The sequence below is a fragment of the Carex rostrata genome, chromosome 4, assembly GCF_964058835.1.
Source record: "Carex rostrata chromosome 4, lpCarRost1.2, whole genome shotgun sequence".
NCBI classification, from domain to species: domain Eukaryota; kingdom Viridiplantae; phylum Streptophyta; class Magnoliopsida; order Poales; family Cyperaceae; genus Carex; species Carex rostrata.
Window position 1 is genome coordinate 3,715,096 of NC_135921.1, and position 25,979 is coordinate 3,741,074.

Here is a 25,979-nt window from a genome sequence, read left to right on the forward strand (position 1 = left end):
GGATCCCACAACCTATACCCAAATTCACCATTTCCATATCCCAAAAAAATACATTCTTTGGTCTTGCTATCAAGTTTTGACCTTTCATCTTTGGGTATGTGCACAAATGCTCTACAACCAAACACCTTAAGATAATCATAAGAAATTTCTTTACCTTTCCAAACCCTTTCCGGTATATCACCGTCCAATGCATGTGAAGGAGAACGGTTGATCAAGTGAACCGCGGTGTTCAAAGCTTCACCCTAAAAACCTTTTGAAAGTTTAGAATGAGAGAGCATGCATCGGATTCTCTCACAAATTGTGCGGTTCATCCGTTCGGCTATACCATTTTGTTGTGGAGTTTTAGGTACGGTTTTCTCAAGTTTAATACCATTGGTCTTACAAAATATCTCAAAAGGACCACGGTATTCTCCTCCATTATCCGACCGAACACACTTTAACTTCCGACCAGTTTCTCTTTCAACCTCCACAACCCATTGCTTGAACACATCCAATACTTGATCCTTTGATTTTAGGGAATATGCCCACAATTTTCTAGAATGATCATCCACAAATGTCACAAAATAAAGAGCACCACCAATGGTTCTATCTCCCATTGAACAAAGATCGGTATGCACCAAATCTAGCAAACCCGATTTCTTACTTGTGAGATTTCTTTTGAAGGCTACACGATGTTGTTTGCCCGCTAAACAATGTGTGCATGAAGTGAGAGAAGTACCATCACTAGGCACATAATTTCTTTTTGAAAGAATCTCAATACCCTTCTCACTCATGTGACCCAACCGCAAGTGCCACAAATCGGTTGAGTTACACTCTATAACATTTACTACACCACACACCTTAACTTGAGTCACATAAAGCGAACCTGATTTGGATCCGCGAGCAACAACTAAATGCCCTTTCAATAATTTCCATTTTCCTCCAAAGAAGCAACTTTGGTACCTGTCATCATCAAGGGCACCAACCGAAATTAGATGAAGTCTCATATCCGGCACATGCCGAACATTCTTGAGAATAAGCTTGCACCCCAAACTTGTCTCCACACTTACATCTCCAATTCCGGAGATTTTACAAACTCCGTTGTTTCCCATTCTCACAACACCAAAATCACCCTCCTTGTAAGAAGTGAACAAGTCACGTCAAGACGTGACATGAAATGAGGCCGCGGAGTCTACCACCCAAGTGGAATATTGACTAGTTAAGTTTACAAAACCTTCATCACAAGCTATAAACACTTCTCCATCGGATGCAATTGCGGCGGTATGTTCCTTCTCATTATCACCGCCTCTACTTTTGGATTGATCTCTCTTGAGACCATCATTTTTCGCTTTTAACTTCCGGCATTCATTTTTCATATGACCGGGCTTCTTACAATAATGACATATAATCCCATTTCTCGACTTTGACCTCCTTGATTTTTCCCGCTTGTCATCATCATGAGAGTTTCTATAAGCATTCCTACCACGGTTTTCGGTAACAAGAGCCGAAGGCTCACTAGTGATCCCTAACTCCTTACGCCTCAACTCCTCATTGAGCATGCTATCCTTTACCATGGCTAGGGTCACAACACCATCCGGTGCCGAGTTACTCAAAGACACCACCAAAGTTTTCCAACTATCGGGTAAGGAGCTCAACAAAATTAATGCTTGTAACTCCTCATCTAAAACCATTTTCATGGTAGACAAACGGTTTACACAATCTTGAAACCGACTCAAGTGATCCGACACCGAAGACCCTTCTTGGTATTTCATATTAACCAACTTTCTAATATAAAAAAGCCTTATTTTGAGCGGTCTTGCGCTCATACAAACTCTCAAGTTTCTCCCACAAAATTTTAGCCTCGGTTTCGGTTGAAATATGGTGATACACGGAATCATCAACCCATTGTCTAATTATGGCAATTGTCTTTCGGTTAGAAATTTTCCAAGCCGCATCGGAGGTACTATCGGGTTTTGTACCCGTAAGGGGTTCATAAGCATCCTTACAATACAACAAATCTTCCATACGAGACTTCCAAATAGAATAGTTGGACGAAGTAAGTTTGATCATAGTACCACTATTACTCTCCTCCATTTCAAAATTTTAAATCACCACTAAACCAAGACTTGGATGCACCAAATACTAAAATTCTGATTAAATAAACTTACAGCAATCAGCGCATAATTAACCAAAGGGATCTTGGTTCACCCACGCGGTCTACAGAGAAAATACACCCAAAATCGCGGCTCACCGTGGAACAAAGGAGAGCAGCGAACCAGGAGCAAAATCACTGTTCACTGTAGCTCGCGGATCACTGTAGCACGCTGAAAGCGAAACAAAATCAGAAAACGGAAGCACCAGGAATCTCTACGCTCTGATACCAGATGTAGGGTTTTGAGTGGTATAAAAGGAAAACATAATAGAAATAGAAGAGAGATTTTTGTCGGGGAGAGCACCCCAATTTTTTTTCTACTGTGAACTAAAAAGGTTTGCTTTACACATATATGCTAAAATTACAAAAGGGCCCTCTAAAACTAAGATAATTACAAATGATACAAAAATGAGTGTAATGAGAGAGGGACCCAACAGGGCATGAGTGCGTCCGCACTACGGTCGGACTTCTTCTATTCAATGCTGAAGTCGGCAGATTTTCTTCTAAGTGCTTAGTGCGTCCGCACTGAGGGCATTTTTCTCCATTTTTCTTCATGTCCTACAAATTAAGACTGAGGAAAGGCAGTAACTTGATTCTAGGTGTATTCTATTATTTTTATATGCAAAATACAAGATATTTGGTGTTATTTCATGATAAAAATTAGATCAAATGCGTATATTATGTCTATCACACGTCCGTGAAAGGACCGTTTGCGTCTACGATCACGTTTGTAATGGGACCGCATGAGCCTACAATCACAACCGTGACAGAGAAATTATGGAGAAATTATGGAAGCCAACAAAAAATAAGGAGTAATTTGTGGTATGCTTTTATTCTTCGTGTAAAATGAAAATATGGACATTTTGCAAAAAGACCACCCATATATTCTTAGATTATATCAAATGAAGATCTCCGGCAAATTCTCATTCTTTGGTTAATTGACATCAATCTAGGTCCCAAATCCAATTTCTCATGTTCTATATATTTATTTACATATTAATTTATAATTACGTATATTAGACCTATTTTATTTTAGGTGAGTTTATTTGGTTCCTATATATACGTGGAGCTTATATGTTCAGATTTTAAGAAAGCTCAAAATATACAAGCTCTAGGTCTCGTAATTATTATCTTTACGTAACATTAACATAAAAGTTGTGGATAAAAATCTTTAATATATGATCATATTAACTTCTGATAAATTATCAGGACATAGTTATAGGATTTGTTGCATGAATCAAAGATTCATGTACGGCTAGTGTTGCATAGACAATTTCAAAAACTATATTATCAAATTATTATTTTTTTATTACGTTGAATATTATACGTTCCTAAATCCATTGATAATACAAAAAATATTCACATGACGGAGTATTACAACTACGATCATAAATAAATTATACATTTAAATCAATGATTATTCGTACAAATATTTAACATAAATTCCCATTGATTTTTGTTAAATAAATTGGAATGTCTAGTTTCGTTTAATCGTCAATTAACGTTAGGTAATTCAGAAATAATCTGACTGTTCGAGTAAATCTCACAAAATCAAAATTTAACATGAATAGATAAATGAAACAAAAATTAGTTTTTAAAAAAAAAAAAAAAAGAGACGAAAACTTTTCCAATTGATTAGAGAAGAATTAGATAATTACATACAATAATTTAGAAAACAAAACGATTTGACACGTGAAAGACCACACAGATCCCACCTCAAACTCTCATTTCTCCCATTTCCTTTTTATTAATGGACCCCACATCATTAGAATCTCTCCCCTCTCCTTTTTATTCCTTTCTTTTTTTGAAAAACTTCGCAGAAGTTGTGAAGTCGTGAGAGAGAATTGAACTCTCGACCTTTGGGTATAACAACTCTAGAATTTTTTTCTAGCTAATTGTGTTACCTCCCATTTCTCCTTTTTATTCCTTCCTGATGGAAATTTCCAAAATCCCATTTCATTTTAAAATGGAATGAGATCCGCACTCCCTCTCTTTTGATTTTGTGACAAGTAGACCCTACCACCCTCAAAACCTTTGTCCTCCTATCTCACCTACAATCGGGCCCTACCCCAATTAAACTCACCTTTCTTTTTCTTTTCTTCCTGGGGAGGAAGTCCTCCAAGTGAAGACTACCAATATTCATTGCTTGGGCCATCTTTTCCATCCTATAAAAGAGAGAAACTAAGCACAATATTTCACTATCCCGTTGAAACACTAGACACGTACCTCTCCGCTTTATATTTAAGAAAGCCTCTCCTTTATATATTTCCATCACAATGTCACTTTTCACTCAATATCCCGCTAAAATTCAAGAAACCACAGATTGTGTAAGACGAATTGAGAAGGTAACGAGATCTCACATGTTTAGAATTGAGGGGTATTCTGTAGATAAGAATATCGGCAAAGGCAATTTTCTTGAATCAACCATTTTTGATGTGGGTGGATATGACTGGAGTATCCAGTACTACCCAAATGGTTCCCTCGGGACAGAAATTGACGACATATCGATATTTCTTTACCATAAAAGCAAATCAGAAGGTACAAAAGCACAAGTTTGTTTTACTATTCTAGATCAAAGTGGATGTGCTTTACCATTGAACAAAACAACAGATATTAAACATTTCAAAACCTTTGATGATAGTTGGGGCTATAAATCATTTTGTAAAAGACCAGAGTTGGAGTCAAAAATCACAGATGATTGTTTCGTAATTGAAAGTGTCATTACTATTTTTAAAGTTTTTCCGGTGGAGCAACCTCTGCATATTGTTGTTCCACCCGGTAACATCCCGCAGCAACTCGGCTCTCTTTTGGAGAATGGAAATGGAGCGGATGTTACATTTGAAGTGGATGGTCAACTTCTTAGTGCTCACAAGTGCATTCTCGCCGCGAGATCTCCAGTCTTTTCGGCACAATTTTTTGGTCCGATGAAGGAAAAATCAGATACGATTAAAATTGAAGAAATGGAAGCTCGAGTGTTCAAAGCTCTGCTTCATTTCATATATAATGATACATTTCCTGAATTTGAAGAGACTAGCTGAGTGTCCGTGCGTTGCAACGGGATTGAAATATTATTTTGATTACTTTTTTTAGATGTGATTAATATTTATTTGATTTTATCATAATGTATTAATTAATAATGAGAGAAACAAAAATCAATGAATTGTTAATCAATGGAAACACAAACAACCACATCAAACAGGCCACGGAAGATCCGGAATGTATCCTTTGAGATATCTCAACTTTTGCGTAACTTTTGCGTATTCCGCTGAGATATTCCAACTTTTGCGTGACACGTGTCCGGTGCCTATTCATGGAGAGAAGGAAAACGCGTGGAGTGCGTGGAAAGAAGGGAAAACGCGTGGAGATTTTGTTGAATTATTATGCGTCTTTTCATGTAGTGGATACGGTTTTAATTAAATTTAGATTTCTACATATTTGACAACATGAAACAGATACATAAAATCTAAATTTATTAATTAAAGGCTGAGATTGAAATGTATTTTGATGAGTGGCTCAGATCTATTAAATGAACAGCTTAGATCTTGTTTGGGTGAATAGAGTTTTGAATCCCAAAAAAATTTGCGTGCTATTTAGTAGCGAGGATAAAAGAGAGCGATGAGAAACATGACACCAAATTAATGGCACAACATCTATTGATTGCGGCTGATAGATATGGTTTGGAGAGATTGAAGATAATATGCGAGAAGATGTTGTGCGGTACTATTAACACAAGCAATGCGGTTTCCTTGTTGTTGATAGCCGAGAGGCACAGTTGCAATCATCTCAAAGCAACATGCTTGAAAGCAATTTCTAATTCGACCGTTGCCCTCTAATTTGAAGGAACCATCAATGAAGTAACAATATAATTTCCTCCTAGTTGCGGTTGTTATTATCCTTTCATTTTTTTTATTTAATGTTTTTGTTGCTTGTATCTGGTCGGATTTGCGAATCCATAATATATGTACTGCAACATATATGATATATGTACTGTGTTTTTTATTATAAAATGTGCGATAATATATGTCACAATTGTTTGCAATAATTACGTCCGACTGTCCTGATTCGGTTTTGAAATTATTTGTTATACAATTAAGTCTATAACAATAGTGATATGATAAAAACATGTTATAAATTTATTTATCCATTTGCAATCGATTTCTAGTACGTATAAAATAGAAATACGTGTTTTAATTACTTATCCAAATAAATTCCTATTCTAAAAATCGTAACTTAGAAAATTTTACATACGTTAATTTATTACTTTATTTATACGATAAAATACATTTGCTACTAATTTATTACTCTAATTATAATAATTTGTAATAAGTTTGAAGTATAAAATAAAATATGTTGTTAATTTGTTGTCCTTGTTAACTAATAAATTTTAGATTTTAAATTTTAAATTTGTTACCTGATTTTATATAACTACGTGGTGGGTGCTTTAATGACAGGTTATCTAATATGTAAGATTAACAAGTGATTAAAGTATTTTAGGTGACACATTTGATAACCAAATTCATAATAACTTAACGTATCTATCGTATATATATATAAGCGTGGTACAAATCGTATATATATAGGAGCGTGGTACAAATAGTCAAATGTGAGTACATGTTATACGAATAATCAAACATATTATTGTATATCCTAAATTTAAAATTTTTCTTTGTTAACAACAATTTCCTAGAGAAATTTACAATGTAGAATTTATGAGATTGGTTCGGCGCTTCTTTACTTTTATTATTAAAATTTTCTCACTTTGTATTAATTTCAAATCTTGCTCATTTTTAGTTTTAAAACTATTAAATATCTGTTTTCGGCCTTAGTTAAATTCCAGAAGTTCAAGTCTTGTTAAATATAAATTTTGTTTCTTATTTATGGTTTGATTAGCACTTAAATATAAAGGGGCTACTTTTACCCGATTACCCGGATCCAACTCGAAACCGACCCAGATCCGGTTAATTTGGATAGAGTATGACTTAGAAAATATAACCGATTAAATTATGGGTACGGTTACAAAATTAATAATTTAATATCCGATTTGGAACCGAACCATAACCGATATTGTAATGGATAGGATATAGGTTTGATTTGGTTATCCGATCCATAACCGAACCCAACCCGATATCCGTATAAATACCTAATAAAACATATATTAATAACTATGAAATATAATTTTGCATATAATCAAATGAACAAAATGTCACGGTAATAATCATATTTTGCATATTAATTTTTTGAATAAAATTTATTACTGTAATCAGGGAAATTTATTATTCTCATTAATATGTCCTTCAAATATCTACCATATATCTTTCTTGATCTCTTTGTCTACCATATATTTATCTTTTTACACAAATTATTGAAATTTATTGCTCTATTCACTGATTGAAACAAATATTAATATTCTATTTATGAACAAGAATAATAGTATATTTTTTATGTTGCAGCAGTTTTTAGTTTATATTATAGTGATTTATTATGTGAGATGTTTAAGATATTATAATTATATTTAAATATAAAGAGGAGGGATCGGATGACATTCTTTTTTGGTGACATCGGATGACACTGTGCATTTTCAAAGTCCAAACAGTCGATCCAAACCGTTCAACTTGATGGATATGTTAAAATGTGCTTGCAGATCAAATTTTATATTTTTCTGAATTTTTTTACTATTTATTAACATGGGTACAAAAATTAAACGGTATGAATATAGCGATTTTGTTAAATACTTAATAAATAGTAAACAAATTCATAAAAATGTAAAATTTGATCTGCAAGCACATTTTAACATATCCATCAAGTTGAACGGTTTGGATCAACTGTTTGGGCTCTGAAAACTTTGAAAATGCACAATGTTATTCAATGTCACCAAAAAAGGGTGTCATCCGATCCCTCCTCAAATATAAATGATTTTCTCAATTGTTTGAGAGTTGTGACATATACCCTTTTCGGATCCGAAACAGCTCCATATCCGAACCGGATCCGATAATCTACAAGTTATGGGTATCTATCTATCCGGAACCGAAAAACTGGCGGGTAGATAGGTATCCGAATCCGGACCCGACCCGATTTGAAACAAATAAGTATATGGATCAAAATTCAGACCCGGACACTTTTAGAGTACGGGTCCAAATATAATTGTATCTGAACCCGACCTGATCCGATAGCACCTCTACTTAAATATTTTGAACAAGTCATTATATTTAGAGGAGTTAGGCTGGGGTGCTATGGATAGCATAGTGGCCTCTATGCTACGGCTCAATATTCGAGTTTTCAAAATCCAAACGGTCGATCCGAACCGTTCATCTTATTCTCCATATTAATATCTGCTTGGAGACCAAATTTTATAATTTTATGAATTTTTTTACTATTTATTAAGCCACTTTGAAAATCGCTAATCCAACGGTTTTACTGTTTTGTGCAGCCACCGTTGGATCAACAATTTTGTAAAATACTTAATAAATAGTAAAAAAATTCAGAAAAATGTAAAATTTGGTCTTCAAGCAGATATTAATATGGAGAATAAGATGAACGGTTCGGATCGACCGTTTGAATTTTGAAAACTCAAATATTGAGCCGTAGCATAGAGGCCACTATGCTATCCACAGCAACCCAGCCTAACTCATGTTTAGAGTTATAAATTTCAGTACAAGAGTGCATGCGCAACTAATGCCTAAAGTTATCAAAGAAAATCACAATTCAATTTATTATTCTGTTTCGGCCCAGTGCAAAGGGAAATTTTCCATTTATATTATTTTCGGTTTGGATCAAGCCCATTCCAGTTTTAATTTAATTTCAGCCAATCCCATCAATTTAATTCCTAATTTATCAATTCAATTTTCCATTTATATTGTTTATCTCCCCTACCCTCATCTTTTATTTTTCTTTTTATCTTTCTTTTATATCAATATAATTTATTAAAACGAATCAATTGAAACCATGTAATTAATTTTGAACAGTTCAAATGAAAGAATAAAAGGGTGCTCATTTCCTTACTAAAACAAGCAGAGAAGGACTTTCTTCCCAAGGAAGAAAAGAAAAAGAAAGACGAGTTTAATTGAGGTAGGACCCGATTGTAGGTGAGATAGGAGAACAAAGGTTTTGAGGGTGGTGGGGTCCACTTGTCACAAAATCAAAAGAGAAGGGGACCTACGGGTTTCTCATCAAAAAAAAAAGAGAAGGGGAGTGCGGATCTCAATTCAAAATGGAATGGGATTTTGAAAATTTCCTTCTCCACGAAGGAATAAAAAGGAAATGGGAGAAATAAGAGTTTGAGGAGGGATCTGTGTGGTCTTTCATGTGTCGGATCATTTATTATTGTATGTAATTTTTTAATCCTTCTCGAATCGATTGGTTGATTTAAAGTTTGTTTCATTTATCTATTTATGTTAAATTTTGATTTTGTGCGATTTAATAGAACAGTCAAATTATTTCTGAATTTCCTAACATCAATTAAGAATTAAACGAAACCAGACATTTCAATTTATTTAACAAAAACCAATGGGAATTTATGTTAAATTTTTATACAAATAATCGTGGATTTAAATTTATAATTTATTTATGATCATAGTCTAAATTTTTATTAATGTTATTAGTTTATAATTTCATTAAATTTTAATTAATATGTTACTTCCACAAATTTCTCATTTCTAAATACGTCATAAATTTTATAATTTAATTTCACGAAAGTACTTACTATTCTATTCTATTGTTGTATTTATTTATTTCTAATCTAATGTCTCGAATTAATTTTTAGCCTTAATTTAATAAATTAAAATTTTTATGTTAGTTTAATAAATGTATTCATAATTTAATTTATTCTTTAGTTAACTAAATTTTTTAATTGGACGGTGATAATTAACCCCGCAAAATCAACCCCGCAATTAACCCCGCACAAAATGCCAAAAAACTCCAGCTATCATTTTTTTTCATAAGGTATTAATACTTACGTACAGAAGTATTTATCTCGAAGAACAAAAGTATTTGTCCCTAAGCACGAAAGTATTTAGGGGACCATGCACATTTTTTTCATGGAAGGTGGGGGGAATCTCAAATCACATGGGGGACCATGCACATTTTTAGAGGTGGGTTTTTTTTATCTCATTTCAATCTCGTCCATATTTCTCACTATCTATGAGAAATTTTGCGAATCTAAAACCACGAACATTTTTTACGTAATTTTATCTTTCAAATGAGATCCATGATGATATACTTTCGGGCAAGTCGTTACAAAAATATTTATTCCTCATCGTGCAAGTATTTATACCTATACTTGAAAATATTTTTTTGCATATAATACTTATAATACATGATACTTTCATATATCAGTATAAATACTTATAATACTTGATATTAATACTTTCATATATCAGTATAAATACTTATAATACTTGATATTAATACTTTCATATATCAGTATAAATACTTATAATAATTGATAGTAATACTTTCATGATGAGGGTTCAAATGCCTCCATGTTTTTGTGCCTCCATCATGCCTCCATCTTTCTCCATCATTTTCAAAGTTCAAACAGTCGATCCGAACCGTTCAACCTAACCTCCATACTAAAATATGTTTGGAGACCAAATTTTATATTTTTAGGAATTTTTTTACTATTTTTTTAGATAGGTACAAAAATATTGTTTTTAGATGGTTCAGATTTACTGATTTTGTACCTATCTAAAAAAATAGTAAAAAAAATTCCTAAAAATATAAAATTTGGTCTCCAAACATATTTTAGTATGGAGGTTAGGTTGAGCGGTTCGGATCGACTGTTTGAACTTTGAAAATGATGGAGAGAGATGGAGGCATGATGGAGGCACAAAAACATGGAGGCATTTGAACCCTCCTCTACTTTCATATGTCTGTGTAGGTATAAATACTTGCACGATGAGGGATAAATACTTCTGTAATAATTTGTCCGAAAGTATGTCATCATGGATCTCATTTGAAAGAGAAAATTACGTAGAAAATGTTCGTGATTTTAGATTCGCAAAATTTCTCATAAATCGTGAAATATGTGAACCAGATTGAAATGAGATAAAAATAATTTGGAATGGGGGGATGGAATGGGGGGAGTAATATAATTGTTCTTTTTAATTAGGCGTAATTTATAAATTTAAAATTTTCAGAATATAACACAAAGCTTACAGAAAATTTGAATTGACAGGCGCTTCAAAAGAACAGAGGAGATAAACCGTCTTGAAAACGAATCATATTCTCCATCTTTTCAAAAGACTACCAATATTTATTGCTTGGTCCATCTTTTCCATCCTATAAAAGAGAGAAACTAAGCACAAAATTTCACTATCCCGTTGAAACACTAGACACCTCTCCGCTTTGTAATTAAGAAAACCTCTCCTTTATATATTTCTATCCATGTCACTTTCCACTCAATATTCCGCTGAAATCCAAGAAAGCACAGGTTGTGTAAGACGAATTGAGAAGGTAACGAGATCTCACATGTGTAGAATTGAGGGGTATTCTGTAGATAAGAATATCGGCAAAGGCAATTCTCTTGAATCAACCATTTTTGATGTGGGTGGGTATGATTGGAGTGTCAAGTACTACCCAAATGGTTCACTTGAGGCAGAAGTTGACGACATATCGATATATCTTTACCATAAAAACAAATCAGAAGGTATAAAAGCACATGTTTGTTTTACTATTCTAGACCAAAGTGGATGTGCTTTACCCTTAAGCAAAACTCTAGAGATTAGTTATTACAAAACCTTTGATTCTGCTTGGGGCTATAAATCATTTTGTAAAAGATCAGAGTTGGAGTCAAATATCACAGATGATTGTTTTATAATTAAAAGTGTTGTTACTATATTTAAAGTTTTTCCGATGGAGCCAACTCCACATATCGTTGTTCCACCCGGTAACATCCAGCAGCAACTCGGCCCTCTTTTGGAGAATGGAAATGGAATGGATGTTACATTTAAAGTGGATGGTCAAAATTTTAATGCTCACAAGTGCATTCTCGCGGCGAGATCTCCAGTCTTTTCGGCACAATTTTTTGGTCCGATGAAGGAAAAATCAGATACAATTAAAATTGAAGAAATGGAAGCTCCAGTGTTTAAAGCTCTGCTTCATTTCATATATAATGATACATTTCCTGAATTTGAAGAGAGAAAAGAGAGCGTTGAGAAACACGACACCAAATTAATGGCTCAATATCTATTGGTTGCGGCTGATAGATATGGTTTGGAGAGATTGAAGATAATATGCGAAAAGATGTTGTGCAGTAGTATTGACACAAGCAATGCAGTTTCCTTGTTGTCAATAGCCGAGAGGCACAGTTGTAATCATCTCAAAGAAACATGCTTGAAATTTTTAGCCTCTCCTGGAGTTCTTCAAGAGGTAATAGAAACTGAGCAATTTCTAATTGGATCGTTGCCCTCTAATTTGAAGGAATCATCAGTGAAATGATAATATAGTTTCCTCCTTCCAGTTGCAGTTGTTATGTTCCTTTCCTTTTCTTACTTAAATGTTTTTGTTGCATGTATTTGGTCGGATTTGCGAATCCATAATATATGTACTGCAACATAGATGATATACTGTGCTTTTGGTTATAATAGGTGTGTTCTTCTTGCAATGTGTGATAATATATGTTACAATTGTTTTGCAATATGCTAATGGAATACAATTTCATAATATAATGAAATTCCAACCTAAAAGTCTATTGATTATTTTTCTTACATCATACCCAAATCAGAGACTGTTGCAAAGATGAACTTCCATATGAATCTAATTATCATTTCTCTGAACCTGATTAAGAGGTTTCCAGAAACGCTTTTACATCATATTCAAAATAGTTCAAACAATATGTTGTCAATTGTGATTACATAATTTTAACAAAATAAAAATAAAAAATTACCAGAACTCAAGTATCGAGTGCCAGTACATATATAACTGCTTAGCTCAGACCAGTAATCCTTAAAATATGCATATCGCAAATAAGACAATCGTAAAAAATTATTACTCGTCAAAATTGAATGGGTCGGGTCTGGTAAAAAATGTTAAACCCATACCCGATCCATTAGTCGTTGATTACATTGGATCAGGTTGACCCGTTGAGGCGCAATGATGTGGGTAAAACAGCAGAACATAGAACGATCACCTTTTTTATATGAACTCCCTATTAAAGAGATACATTGGCTTAACAAAACCAACTTGCTATTCCTTTGAATCTATACAATATAATGAACTAGGACTAGAGGAGAAGCCATAACAATGAGTGAACCAACTAGTTCCTCTCTTTAATCATTTAATTTTAGTTGTAATTTCCTCTACAAAGAAGATCGTGCTTTAGTTGACATATCATTCTAAAGTCCCAAATAAGATACATCTCTTTGCAACTATTTTACAAACAAATCTAATTCTCCATAGCAAGAATTGGAGAATTTAAATAGTTCAAGTGGTAACACAATTCATATCAACACAACCATATGATGCAATTCTCTGTCAAATCATCATATTTTCATAATAAAGAATGGACCAAGAATATCAAACGATATAAACAGAATCTGGACCCTCAAAACACCACCAAAAATGAAGGTGTTTGGATGACTTATAATCTGCAACAGAATTCTAACGGTTGATTACCTGATGATAAAGAGAGAATAGTGTATGGTCAGAGGCAGAACTAGAGAATTTAATTAGATTGTAGGGGCTAAACTGTAAAGTACATAATTTATGGTAGTGGAACTTGAACTCATGTCTCCGAAACCACAAAATGGAATTCTAAGTACAGACATACATTTAGTATTTTATGAGGGGGCATGTACCATGTAAAAGCTTTTAAAACAATAAATTTCAATATATACATAATTCTAAAATTCAAAATTATAGTGGTGATTAAGCACCTTTGTACTGTGCACTGTAAATTCTGAATTAGTATACAATTTATTTAATGAATGTCTGAGCACATTTCTAATGTATACAAGTGGCTGTTAATCTGCAAGTCAGAATGCTCAGAACATGTCAAAAAAAAAAAAAAAACAGTTGATGAAAATCTCAGCTATAAAACAGAGTAGCTACAGGAAAAAAAGTGCAATTTTATTAATCACACAATTATATATGAACAGAGAAAATGTTCAAAGAATTTCAGAGAAGATACAATCACAGTGGATATACAGTTAATTTCAATCATATTCTTCATCTGATTTTCATTATTGAAATTAATTCCATTATTTATTTTTTCTACGGGGTCAAATGTTTTTAGCAAAATTTCATTTCTGATTTAGTTACAATACCCTTTGTAACTTACTATCAATCACAATTAAATAAGGATATAACCCTTCTTTCTTATCAAAAAATAAAATCTAGTTACAAATAACAATCATGCTAAACAAATATCAAATTATTGTGAATCCCATTAGGTCACCAAACATTATTTTGTTACTGCAACCTAATGAAATTGGTATTTCTTATTTTCCGAAAACAAATACAAAGTGCCACTAATTTGTAGAACAGAACATTTTTTTTTTTTTATTAAAGAGCCCCAATACACCAACATTTTTTAGATGCCTTTCACAGGAATTGAACCTGTGTCTCTCCGTAGAGAGACGGAACTTGCACCACTGCGCTAATTCGGCAGTTCAGAACATAACATTTTTGTTTATCATATCTTGTTCACAAAATCAGCAATGATCAAATCTTGAGCAACTGACACCTCAGACTTTGGATTGAACACATAAAAACCGTGTGCTTCTCCAGGAGCTTCCCAATATTTCACCTCCCCTTTCCATTCACTCTCCTTCAATTTCTCATAATACGCTTTGCCCCGGTCCCTTAACGGGTCAGCACCTCCAACCAAGACCAAAACCCGCTTACACCCAAGCGTGGCAAGTGGTGGTGCATCCTCTGCTAACGGGTTGATCCATGGATCATCCACACCCGTTGTTGATGGACACACTATTTTCCATATCTTTACCAGATTCTTAGTCATTTCTGGATTAAACTTATCTGATTTGACCTCTTTTGAAGAAAGGAAGTACGGTTGGATCAGGACTGCACCTTGGATCTTGGTCCCACCATACATCGCCGTGTGATGTGCCATGTTGGCACCGGAACTCTCCCCACTGACATATAATCGGGTGAAATCTCCATGTTTGACAAGCCATGGCTCGGTCCTATTATTACTCTGAGAAAGAACCCAGTCTAAAGTGGCATAAGAATCCTCATAGGCGGCCGGGATGGGGTGCTCTGGTGCGAGTCGATATTGGACCGACACGGCCACAACATTGCATCGAGCAACTAATGAGACCAAGAAGTTGTGCAATATCAGTTCAAATGCAGACCGGAGACAGAATGCACCACCGTGGAAGTGGACCAGTATTGGAAGTTTCTTGTCAGAGTCTATTTTAGGGATGCAAAGCCGTGCACTAATGCCAGGCACGATTGTGGTGTCTTTGAAAGAGACGCCGGTGGTTGGATCGGTTGACGGTGATACAAACTCATTACCGCTAAAGCGCTCAACACGGCCGCTCTTGTAAATTCGGATGTAACCCTCGGAATCATAGATGATTTCATCATGGGTTTCCATTTGACCATGAATGAAAGATGGAGCAGAGCAGATTTATAAAAGGATTAATTAGATACTTATATTAATAGCATATAATTGATTAAAATATGCGGGTGCTTACCCTATCAAGAGGTTAAGCTATCTTGGGAACTGTTTTATTTATATAAGAATGCAGAAAGGGTTGACTTACTGGATGTATTTAAAACTTAATAACTCTAAATGGCTCTGTGAATCTAAACCATCCGTGTAAATTTTAACACAGATTGGACGGTTTACAAAAACTCCACCCTATGAAAAAAATAACAATATAGGAACTTGCAATTAAGATTGATTTCTAGTGCCACAAATAGAGCAAAAGAGCAGCTAGAAATGAAACTTAATCAGAGTCACAAAAAGATTGTATTTTACGTTGGCTCGCCACATCTATCACAACTCTCCTTCTTTTTTCTAGCTTGGGACAGGTTGTGTAGAAACCAGAGTTAGTTGTCTGAGAATAATAATTAAAAAATTATGCCAAAATGATTAGCACCTTTTAAGTGATGATATGTTATATATACTTATTCATGTTTCAGCGTCAGATCTATAAGAAAAAGTAACTCTATAGTTAAAATCAAGAAAAATAAAATAGCAAGGAGATGCATTGCTAGTTCTTTGATTTTATCATTCGAATCCGTTTCTGAATGAGAGGAAAAGAAAATAGCAAGGAGATGTAGAAAGGTTTGGAAGCCAGAGGAGACAAAAAGAGCAAGGTCTGTCAACCGGATTTGAGTTATCTTGTTTATTTAAATGTACATAAAGAGTTGACCTAAATGTTATTGTCATGTGAAGGTCTGTGAATTGAACAAGGGGATTGTAATTTTAGTGGTTAGGAAGATGAAATATTAACTTACAAATAATTTCTCTATTAATTGCTATGTCGTCGTTTATGATGTTTAACAACATTGGAATTTTCTAAATATTTACTTTGTTTTTGAAATATCAACACTAGCATTAAGCGAGGCAATAACCCAGCGCGGGAAATTAGAAGATTAAAAAACCAGAACAGAATGGTAAAGCAACGGTTTATATTGGTTCCATCATTTCTCTAGAGGCTAACGCCTGAACCTCTAATTTTTCTCAACAAAAAGAAAAATCTCTAGTATTGTGCTAGGAGTAGGGTGAAAACAGTACGGATAATATTCGATCCATATTTGAAAACTTAATTAGATGTGGATATCCAATATTCAAAAATCCGTGTGAATAAGAATACTGATATAGTTTTACGTTTCAATTATCCGTATCAAAATAGTAGATATATACCATATATTTTAATATATATTATGAAAAATTTATGTTATTCATCATTATAATTAGATAAATATTATGAACTTTAATATTTTTTAATATTTTTTTTATATTATTTTCATAAATATCCGATCTGATCCAAACTTGTATCCGTATTCGTTTGATATCCGCTCCGTATCCGTATCTGAAAAATAAAAAATGAAATATAGATATAGTTTTACCACTATCCGCTCTGTATCCTCTCTGTTTTCACCCCTAGCTAGTAGCTAGGAGAAACCCACAAAAAGAAAAAACTGTTTCAATTGCAATTGAAGATTAAAGTCATATATATGTAACCCATCAAACTGCTGTTATTGGAAATTTTTTATTCATAATAATTATAAAATTCAAATATACGGAAACAGATAGAGTACCTCATTTTCAACTAATATAGTAAGATCAGAGGCAGGGATCACGATCCAACATTTTATGGATCTAAGGCAATGCTCACAATCCATCTTTTTTTTATGTAAAAAAGTTTAAAACATACTGCAGTAATGTTGAATCGTGATCCCTGCCTCCGATCTTACTATATTAGTTGAAAACAAGGTACTCTACCTGTTTGCTTGCGTACATCTAAATTTTGTAATTACTATGAATAAAAAAATTCCCCGTTGTTATGCCCAGTTAGTTCATCATTTTCTTTGAAGGAGGTAAAAAGTACAACTTGCATTGAAATTAGAAGTACATCTAGTATATTATATATAGCGCAAGTGATAGTAAGACAACTTGCATTTGAAGCATGATGCCGTGAGTTTGTCCATCATGTCTCCCCACCATTCCCTTTAAAGGTACTAAGGTAAGTACCACTACCTTGATTAGAGAATGGTGCACATTTAGTAGGAAACAAGATAAGATATACTGTAAGTCGTTTCTTCCTTTAATAGATTAGTAGAGTAAATATGGCTAGAATTGTAATTACGGAGCAAGACCATAATGTGCTCGATTTACACAAAACTATTTTGTAAATATTTATGTCAACAAAACGAATTAATGCATTGCATCCTCAGTTAGGTAAGATTGTCAAGAAAACAAATGAAGGTTTAGAGACAATGTTATCTCAGCACCAACAAGAGGCCCAGTAGATCCATCCATGTAATGAACAAGAGATACATTTGACAGAGAAGGAACTCGAAATTTGATAGAGGGGGCTAAAATTAAAATGCAAAATGTGCTGAGTGAAATTTGAACCAATATCCTCTCAACTATAAAATAGAGCTTTAACCACTATGATACAAGCATACATTTGATATTTATTGAAGGGAGGTTGGACTATATAAAATATTTAAATAAAATTCAATTCAATTCAATTTGAATATACATAATTTAAAATTTTGAAATTATAGAGGTCTGCCCATGACTTTTGATAGGTATGAAACAAATTCGACAAACACATCAAGATCTGCTCATCACACATTCTCAGTTTATGGGTTTCTAGTAACAGAATAAGTTTGATGACTTGGTAATTACGGGTAAATCTGCTCATCACACATCAAGATCCAATAAAATTGATTTGATTATTAAATCTCAACATTTCTGTTATTGTCTTCGACCAGAGATGTAGCCCACAATTTCTCTTGGCAAATTGCATTTGGATTGAAATCTTATTTATATCAAGACACCAGACTTTGCATTGGGAAAACCATTTTTAGAAACAAACTAAACATAACTTACCATATAGCAGATCCCATAAAAAGATTGTAACTTCTGATAAATTGTCATCTTAACTATTATTTTAAATGCAAATTATACATCATATCAAGCCATTTAGCATTAATTTTCAATTAAAATAACCCCAAACAATTAAACAAAATGAATAAAACGAGCAGACAAATACAATAAAAATAAAACTGATCTACCTCTAAAAGACGCACCAAAACCCCACAATTATCTTGATTAATGATTGAGAAATGCACTAATGGTGCGATCTTGAGCAACGGCCGCATCGCTCGTTGCAGACAACAAGTGAAATGTGTGGCCCACACCCGGCACTTCGTTGAGCACCAATTCTCCATTCCATCCGCTCTCCTTCAACTTATTATAATACAACTTGCCTCGATCTCTAAGTGCATCCTTCCCAGCCACACAAACCAAAACTCGATCACACGCCAATGCATCCAACTTTGGTGCACTGGCAACAAACGGATTGATCCATGGATCATCAATTCCAGTTGTATTCGGAGAAACAACCTTCCAAAGACTCGCCAAACTCTCGCTCGCTGCTGGATCTATACTATCAGACTCCACTTTATTACTCCCCAAAAAGTACGGATGGATCATTGCCAATCCATTGATCTTCACTGGTATCCCAATACCACTTAACCCGACTTTCATTGCCATGTGGTGTGCAATATTAGCACCAGCACTCTCCCCGCCCAAATAAAGCCGGTCAAAATCAGCATGCTTAGAGATCCACGGTTCCTGACCAGCACCATCAGCATGAGATACAACCCAATCAAGTGCTAACCAGGAATCCTCGTACTGTGCCGGCACAGGATGCTCCGGTGCCAACCTATACTCGACAGAAACAACCAACACATTCGACAAAGCAACGAATCCATTGAAGTAATTATGAAAAGTGGGGTTATACGCAGAGCCGAGACAGAACCCTCCACCATGGTAGTAAACCAAAATTGGGATCTTCTTGGATGGATCGGTGATTTTTGGAAGGTAAATCCGGGCGCCGACCTTGATTCGAGGATCAATGACGACGTCCTTGGAGGTGACCCCGGTGGCCGGGTCGGTTGAAGCAGGGGTGAACTCGGAGCCAAAGTACCGCTCGACAAGGCCGCTTTTGTAGATGCGGATGCAAGGGAGGGACTCGTAGACGAGCTCCTCATCGACCTTGGGAGGAGGGATGACAGGGAGAGGGGGGATAGAGGAGGTGGAGTTGGAGTCAGAGGAGGCCATGGGGGAAGGAGGGGAGGAGAAGAGAGAAGCAGCCCAGAACCAGAGGCCGAAGAGGAGGAGAGGGAGGAGAATGACGAGGCGGGGACGAAGGCGACGGAGGTGGAGAAGGAGAGATTGGGGCATTGAGGGTTTGAAATATGACTTGTGAGATATTTTTTAGAGGGGCAGTTGCGTTGGATTGAAGTAGACCAGACTAAGTCGTCGTGGGGAACTGGTGGTGCTTCACTGGGGGTTCTGTTGAATTTCTTTTTCGTTGTCTTGGTCTTGTCGCTTTGTTCTTTCCTCTTCTGATTTCTGTGCTATTGTTGAGATTGAGAAATCTTAGGTCTTACTGGTGCGTTAGTGCGTGCGTGATGAGTGTGGAAGAGAATCTGCTGTTATTCCATTGGAATAACAGGACCTGTAATTCTTTATCCAGCCATTTAACATTTTTTATGTGCGGATCTCAATAAAGATACTTTATTATGCACGAATTTCAACGAAATTGAACGGCTAGATTAGAAATAATAGGGCCCTGTTATCTCAAAGGAATAACAGCAGATTTATTTCCGGCGTAATGAAGTTGTTGGTGGGTTGCTTAGTTTTCAAATGATGCCTGGGTAAAGATGTAGAACTGAGATGGGAGGACGGTGGATGGTGAGAGGACAGCATCATTAGACTTTAAAGTCACCAAACTTGTCTAGGTTAGAAGCAGTGCTGTAACATTATGTGCTCGTCAGATGAACATAGTACCGTTAAGTGATTTTTTAGAAATAATTGGAAATAATCAGGTATAATTTGAAATAATCAGTTAATTATTTGAGAAAATCTATAATGATTTGATCACCGTCAATAATTAATCGGACAATTAATTGACTTAAGCGGATGTTTTTTACAACACTGATTAGGAGTAAGTTCGGATTGTATGAAGTAACTCAAATTTTGAGTTTAAATTCAGATTATCTAATCAGTATTCGAATTGGATCAATTTGGTCCATCGGAGCCGTTTGATTAACATTAAGATTCATTTGATCTGCATAAATCTTGACGATTAATAAGCTCTAATAGAGTGAATTTATTTTAATGTTCATTAGACTGCCTCACTTTTATTATTATTAAACAAAAAGTGGTAGGTAATGAAAGGAATCATTAAACGATGCTATATGCATTATGCATCATGCATCATGCTCTTTAGATCTTACAAGTCGCACCAACATTTTTGTATTTAATTTATTTAATAGGCAAGACAGATTAACCGCACTGAGTGTTTTGTTGGCGTTGATTGGTAAAAAAAAAATACTTACAGTAATTGCTCCAATTTAGTTGCCACATTTGTATCCGTTGTAACGATAGATGCCTCGTGCCAGCCGTTAGATCGTGCGATCCGAAGTCAAACAATTTGAAAATTCAATTTTTTTTTTCATTATTTTATGAAAAGTTGACCAAATTCATTAATGTCACCTAGAGAAGTTGTCTTTGTAGCTTCGTGGGATCATGTTCTTCCCTAAGCGTAATTTTAATTAATTCTGTTGTCAGTATTAAAAGATTTATTTGTATGATCTTGTTGTTTCATTTGAAATTTTCTAATGAGTTCTTATAATAATCATATAGATATGATAAAGACTTTTTTTAATTTATCCATTTAAATATTTTTTTTTGTACTATTTTCTCTTTATTACATATCATAGTTCATAGCTTAATTATATCAAGAAGTAATTTATCAAAGGCCTGTTCAGATTTTACTATTCATGTGGGAAAACAAATTCACTCAGACTGAATTTTTTTTTCCTACGTAAACAGTAAAAATCAGTTCAAAATTTTTTTGCAACCCATTCCTATTCCATTTCCTTGGGCCTACTGAACAGGCCCTAAATATATAGTTGGTAGAGTAAAGCTAATATACACTTAAGTGCACCGTACTCTTAAGTTTAGGCCGTTCGATTTCTTTAAAAGTCGTGAAAGCATGACTTTTAAAGAAATCGAACGGCCTAAACTTAAGAGTACGATACACTTAAGTGTATATTAGCTTTAGGTTGATACTATTTATTAGTTCATTTATTGTTTATTGCTGAACAACTTAAGGTTGAATAATTTTAGGAAGATTAGAATTGACACGTAAATGGGTTAAATGGTGATCCTCAATAAGATACAAAATATAAGTTTTATATAGGATTTATAAGAGAATTATACAAAAGGAGGTTTATATCAGACCAAGTGTGACGTGGGAAGCAATGTTTTACATAATTTTTTTTTAGAGATGTTTGTTTAGAAATTTAGGTGATTTGATGTCTATCCAGAGTCATTTTATTCTCGTCGAAATTTGTGCATCCATGTAAATTTACAAGATGGTCTATAATTTTAATTTTGTACGCTAATTTTAGTGAGGATCGAACGGTCAATATCTAATATCAAAATGGAGAAGACCCAAACTATTAAATTAACAAGGCCAAAATGTCCCCATTTTATCTTAAATTAACAACTGCAATTAGTTCGCTATTGCATCAAAATGCACATGAATTAAAAAAAAAAAAAAAAAAACACATAGACCAATTGTGTTTCTGAAAATCACCTTTTCTCTCTAGATAAATAAACTTTAATTTGAAATTAAGTCCATTATTTGTTTTCCGAGATAATATAATTAAGAGCATATTAATGAACATACAACAGATCTAATACAAAACGGGACTAAGGTTGACTTCAATTTTTAATTATATTGGTGCAAGTTCGAAAAAATATTAGGGGAAAAATAATGAATTTTTTTTAATTTGTGACAGTGGATGTAAAATGCTAATTGCAATATTTTGCAAATTACAATAAATCAAGACAAAATTATCACAAAATTGTATGATAACCTGCCTTCTCTTGTACAATTTGGAAAGTGAATTTATTATTGTAGTTAAGATATGTAGCATAAATAATTGGTAAATCAAATATCTCCTAGAACTAGAGAAGGAAATACGTGACACGCTATGATTTGTTTATGTAACGTATCGTGACGTGACATGACGTGATCAAAATAGTGGCAGACAGTCACGTTACGGGAATGGTCACATCACGTGTAATCACGCCATGAACATACGTGACGTGACGTAAATTAGTCACGTCAAACTTTTTTTATATTGTAATTTATATTGTTGAAATACATAAAAAAAAGAGATATAAAAAATATGAAAATTTCTAAAATAAGTAAATAATGTTGTGTTCTTTTAAGAAACACTGTTGACATTACTTTAAAAATTCAAATTATAAATATTCATTAGACTAAACTAAAGAAAATAAAAATAATACTACATGAGTACCAGTATTACTTAACCTACACTAAAAGAGAAGCCTGAATATTCAATGCATACCAAAAAAGTTGTATACTCTATGTTTCATACTGTGACGTGACGTGACGTGACTGATTTGCGTGATGTAATATGGCGTGTAATTTTTACTTAAATATAGTCACATCACACAAATAATCACATCACGCAACACACAAGTCACGTCACGTAATCGACACACATAATGTGACATGACTAATCATACCGTAACTAATTTCCTTTTTTTACCTAGAACTCCAACGCCCACAAAGTGAACAACTGCAAACCTGATAGCAAGATGCCAAATCTCCGTCATGATATTTAGTGGAGAGGGTATTGCTCTCGGGTAGGGGCAGAGCGGGCCGGGTATACCCGGGCACGGGCACGGGTAGAGGTCGGGCACAGGTATCACGGGTAGACGGGTATCTCGGGCCAGGCATCCAGGGTTTTTTTTTCAAAAACCGTGCCCTGTCTGTCCTATACCCATGCCCGTTGTACCCTTGAGGGGCAGAGCAGTCCGGGTAGGGCAATCTGGGCTGGTTTTTTTTTTCTTTTTTTTTTAACAGTGTCGTATAAATATTATTACGTGTTTATAATTCGACTTTTAAAATCTGAATAGTTCAATATCAAATAGTATATATATATATATATGAGTTAGGCTGGGGTGCTATGGATAGCATAGAGGCCTCTATGCTACGGCTCAATATTCGAGTTTTCAAAATTCAAACAGTCGATCCGAACCGTTAATCTTATTCTCCATATTAATATCTGCTTGGAGACCAAATTTTACATTTTTCTGAATTTTTTTACTATTTATTAAGCCACTTTGAAAATCGCTAATCCAACGGTTTTACTGTTTTGTGCAGCCACCGTTGGATCAACAATTTTGTAAAATACTTAATAAATAGTAAAAAAATTCAGAAAAATGTAAAATTTGGTCTCCAAGCAGATATTAATATGGAGAATAAGATGAACGGTTCGGATCGACCGTTTGGATTTTGAAAACTCGAATATTGAGCCGTAGCATAGAGGTCTCTATGCTATCCATAGCACCCCAGCCTAACTCTATATATATATATATATATATATATATATAGAGAGAGAGAGAGAGAGAGAGAGAGGACTTGGGTGAGACGCGGTGTATACGCGTTTATATTTCACGCCGTATTTTCATTTTGAAAGTCCAAACAACCGATCCGAACCGTTAGATGTTTAATCCATATTGAAATGTGCTTGGAGACTAAATTTTACATTTTTTGGAAATTTTTTACTATTTATTAAGCATTTTTGAAAATCTGAAAATCCTGGTGAACAGTAAAAAACAGTAAAAATTTCTGAACCACCAGATCAGCGATTTTCAAAGTGGCTTAATAAATAGTAAAAAAATTTCAAAAAAATGTAAAATTTGGTCTCCAAGCACATTTCAATATGGAGATCGTGTTGAGCGGTTCGGATCGGTTGTTTGAATTTTCAAAATGGCTAAACTGTACCATGGAGCACCAAACGCGTATACTCCGCATCTCACCCAAGTCCATCTATATATATATATACATACATACATACATAAAATTATCAAGTCACATCTTTATAATTCCTACATAAATAAAATTTGTAACTTATATATAAAAATTATTCTTGCGAAAATTTGTATGTTTATTCGGCTAAGTACAAATGTATTTATTTATTTCTTTACGTGAGTCATTTTATTTTATTTTCAAATTCTCATTGTAATTATATAGTTTCATAATTTATTTATATCTCGAAATTTTTAGTTTACATTTTAAATTGATAATATATTTTCTAAACGTTCATTTATTTTCAATAGGTTAAATAAAATATAAATAAAAAATAAAGCGGAGGGAGGGAGGGTTTTTTGAAAATTTTGAATTTCAAAATAAAGTGGGTCGGGTCGGGTACCCGGGTAGGGATAGGTCGAGTATACGGGTACGGGCACAGCGGACACGGGTATGGTCGGGTATGGGTATAAGTCGGTCCGGGTATGGTAGAGTTTTTGCTCAAAAACAATGATCGCCCCGTTTTTTGCCCGTACTCGTGTACCCGACCTATACCCGGGCATAGGGTACGGGCGGGCAGGGCACGGACTGCCCCGTGACCTATGCAGGTATAATCAATCCACTAGGTCCAGGCGTTGGAAATTGTATTGCTTTAGTTTTGTACTCATACTAAATCTCTATCAATCTATAATGCTATTTTCCACTTAATGGGCCCAACTTGATTTTTAGGCCCAATCTGCTTCAATTTTAAGATGTCATATTTACCTTCCTTAAACAGGGGCGGACTCAGTGTAGTCTAGGGGGGCAGCTGCCCCCCCTTGGATTTTTGAAAATAGTTGAAAAAATGAGTTGATTTTGGTTTTGCCCCCCTTGAAAATTAGATTGCCCCTCTTTGGAACTAATAAACCAATTTTGTGACTCTCTTCTATCCCAGTCATTTATATTTGATTTTTTTTGTTGAGTTGTGTTTGGGAGTTCTGCCATTTCTGATTCTGTTTTAGTTTTTTGGTTGAGTTGTGTTGGGGAAGAAAGCTTCTTTTGCCTAGATACACTTGGTGTGCATATTATTAAAGAAAGATATAAAGAGGCTTTTGTGGGCCAGCTTCAATTAAAATTATATCGAAGAGATGAGCTACTCAAATTTAATAAGAGCAGCGGCTCTAATTGTTTCTTCTCTCTCAATTTTAGTGTCTAATGGAACTATCAATTTTCATAATTTTTTACATTCTTGTATTTGCTTTTGAATTGTTTTTCCATATTTTCTACTTCTTTTTTGTTTCTTTTTT

The 25,979-nt window shown here is 34.4% G+C and overlaps 4 protein-coding genes across 4 annotated transcripts; 2 read left to right on the plus strand and 2 right to left on the minus strand.

The window, feature by feature from the left end:
- Positions 1–4,407: 4,407 nt before the first annotated feature.
- Positions 4,408–5,169, plus strand: LOC144552513 (BTB/POZ and MATH domain-containing protein 2-like). The gene has a single exon (XM_078300481.1). It carries the CDS (start codon positions 4,408–4,410, stop codon positions 5,167–5,169), a length of 762 nt encoding a protein of 253 aa, XP_078156607.1.
- Positions 5,170–11,379: 6,210 nt separating this feature from the next.
- Positions 11,380–12,691, plus strand: LOC144552924 (BTB/POZ and MATH domain-containing protein 1-like). The gene is made up of 2 exons (XM_078300960.1): positions 11,380–11,774; positions 11,973–12,691. The coding sequence occupies exons 1-2, from the start codon at positions 11,513–11,515 to the stop codon at positions 12,563–12,565; spliced, it is 855 nt and encodes a 284-aa protein (XP_078157086.1). The 5' UTR covers positions 11,380–11,512; the 3' UTR covers positions 12,566–12,691.
- A 2,058-nt stretch (positions 12,692–14,749) lies between these two features.
- LOC144553058 (2-hydroxyisoflavanone dehydratase-like) lies at positions 14,750–15,756 on the minus strand. Its single transcript, XM_078301130.1, has one exon. It carries the CDS (start codon positions 15,681–15,683, stop codon positions 14,760–14,762), a length of 924 nt encoding a protein of 307 aa, XP_078157256.1. The 5' UTR covers positions 15,684–15,756; the 3' UTR covers positions 14,750–14,759.
- A 2,938-nt stretch (positions 15,757–18,694) lies between these two features.
- LOC144552737 (2-hydroxyisoflavanone dehydratase-like) lies at positions 18,695–20,162 on the minus strand. Its single transcript, XM_078300728.1, has one exon. The coding sequence runs from the start codon at positions 20,016–20,018 to the stop codon at positions 18,882–18,884; it is 1,137 nt and encodes a 378-aa protein (XP_078156854.1). The 5' UTR covers positions 20,019–20,162; the 3' UTR covers positions 18,695–18,881.
- Between the last annotated feature and the right edge of the window lie 5,817 nt (positions 20,163–25,979).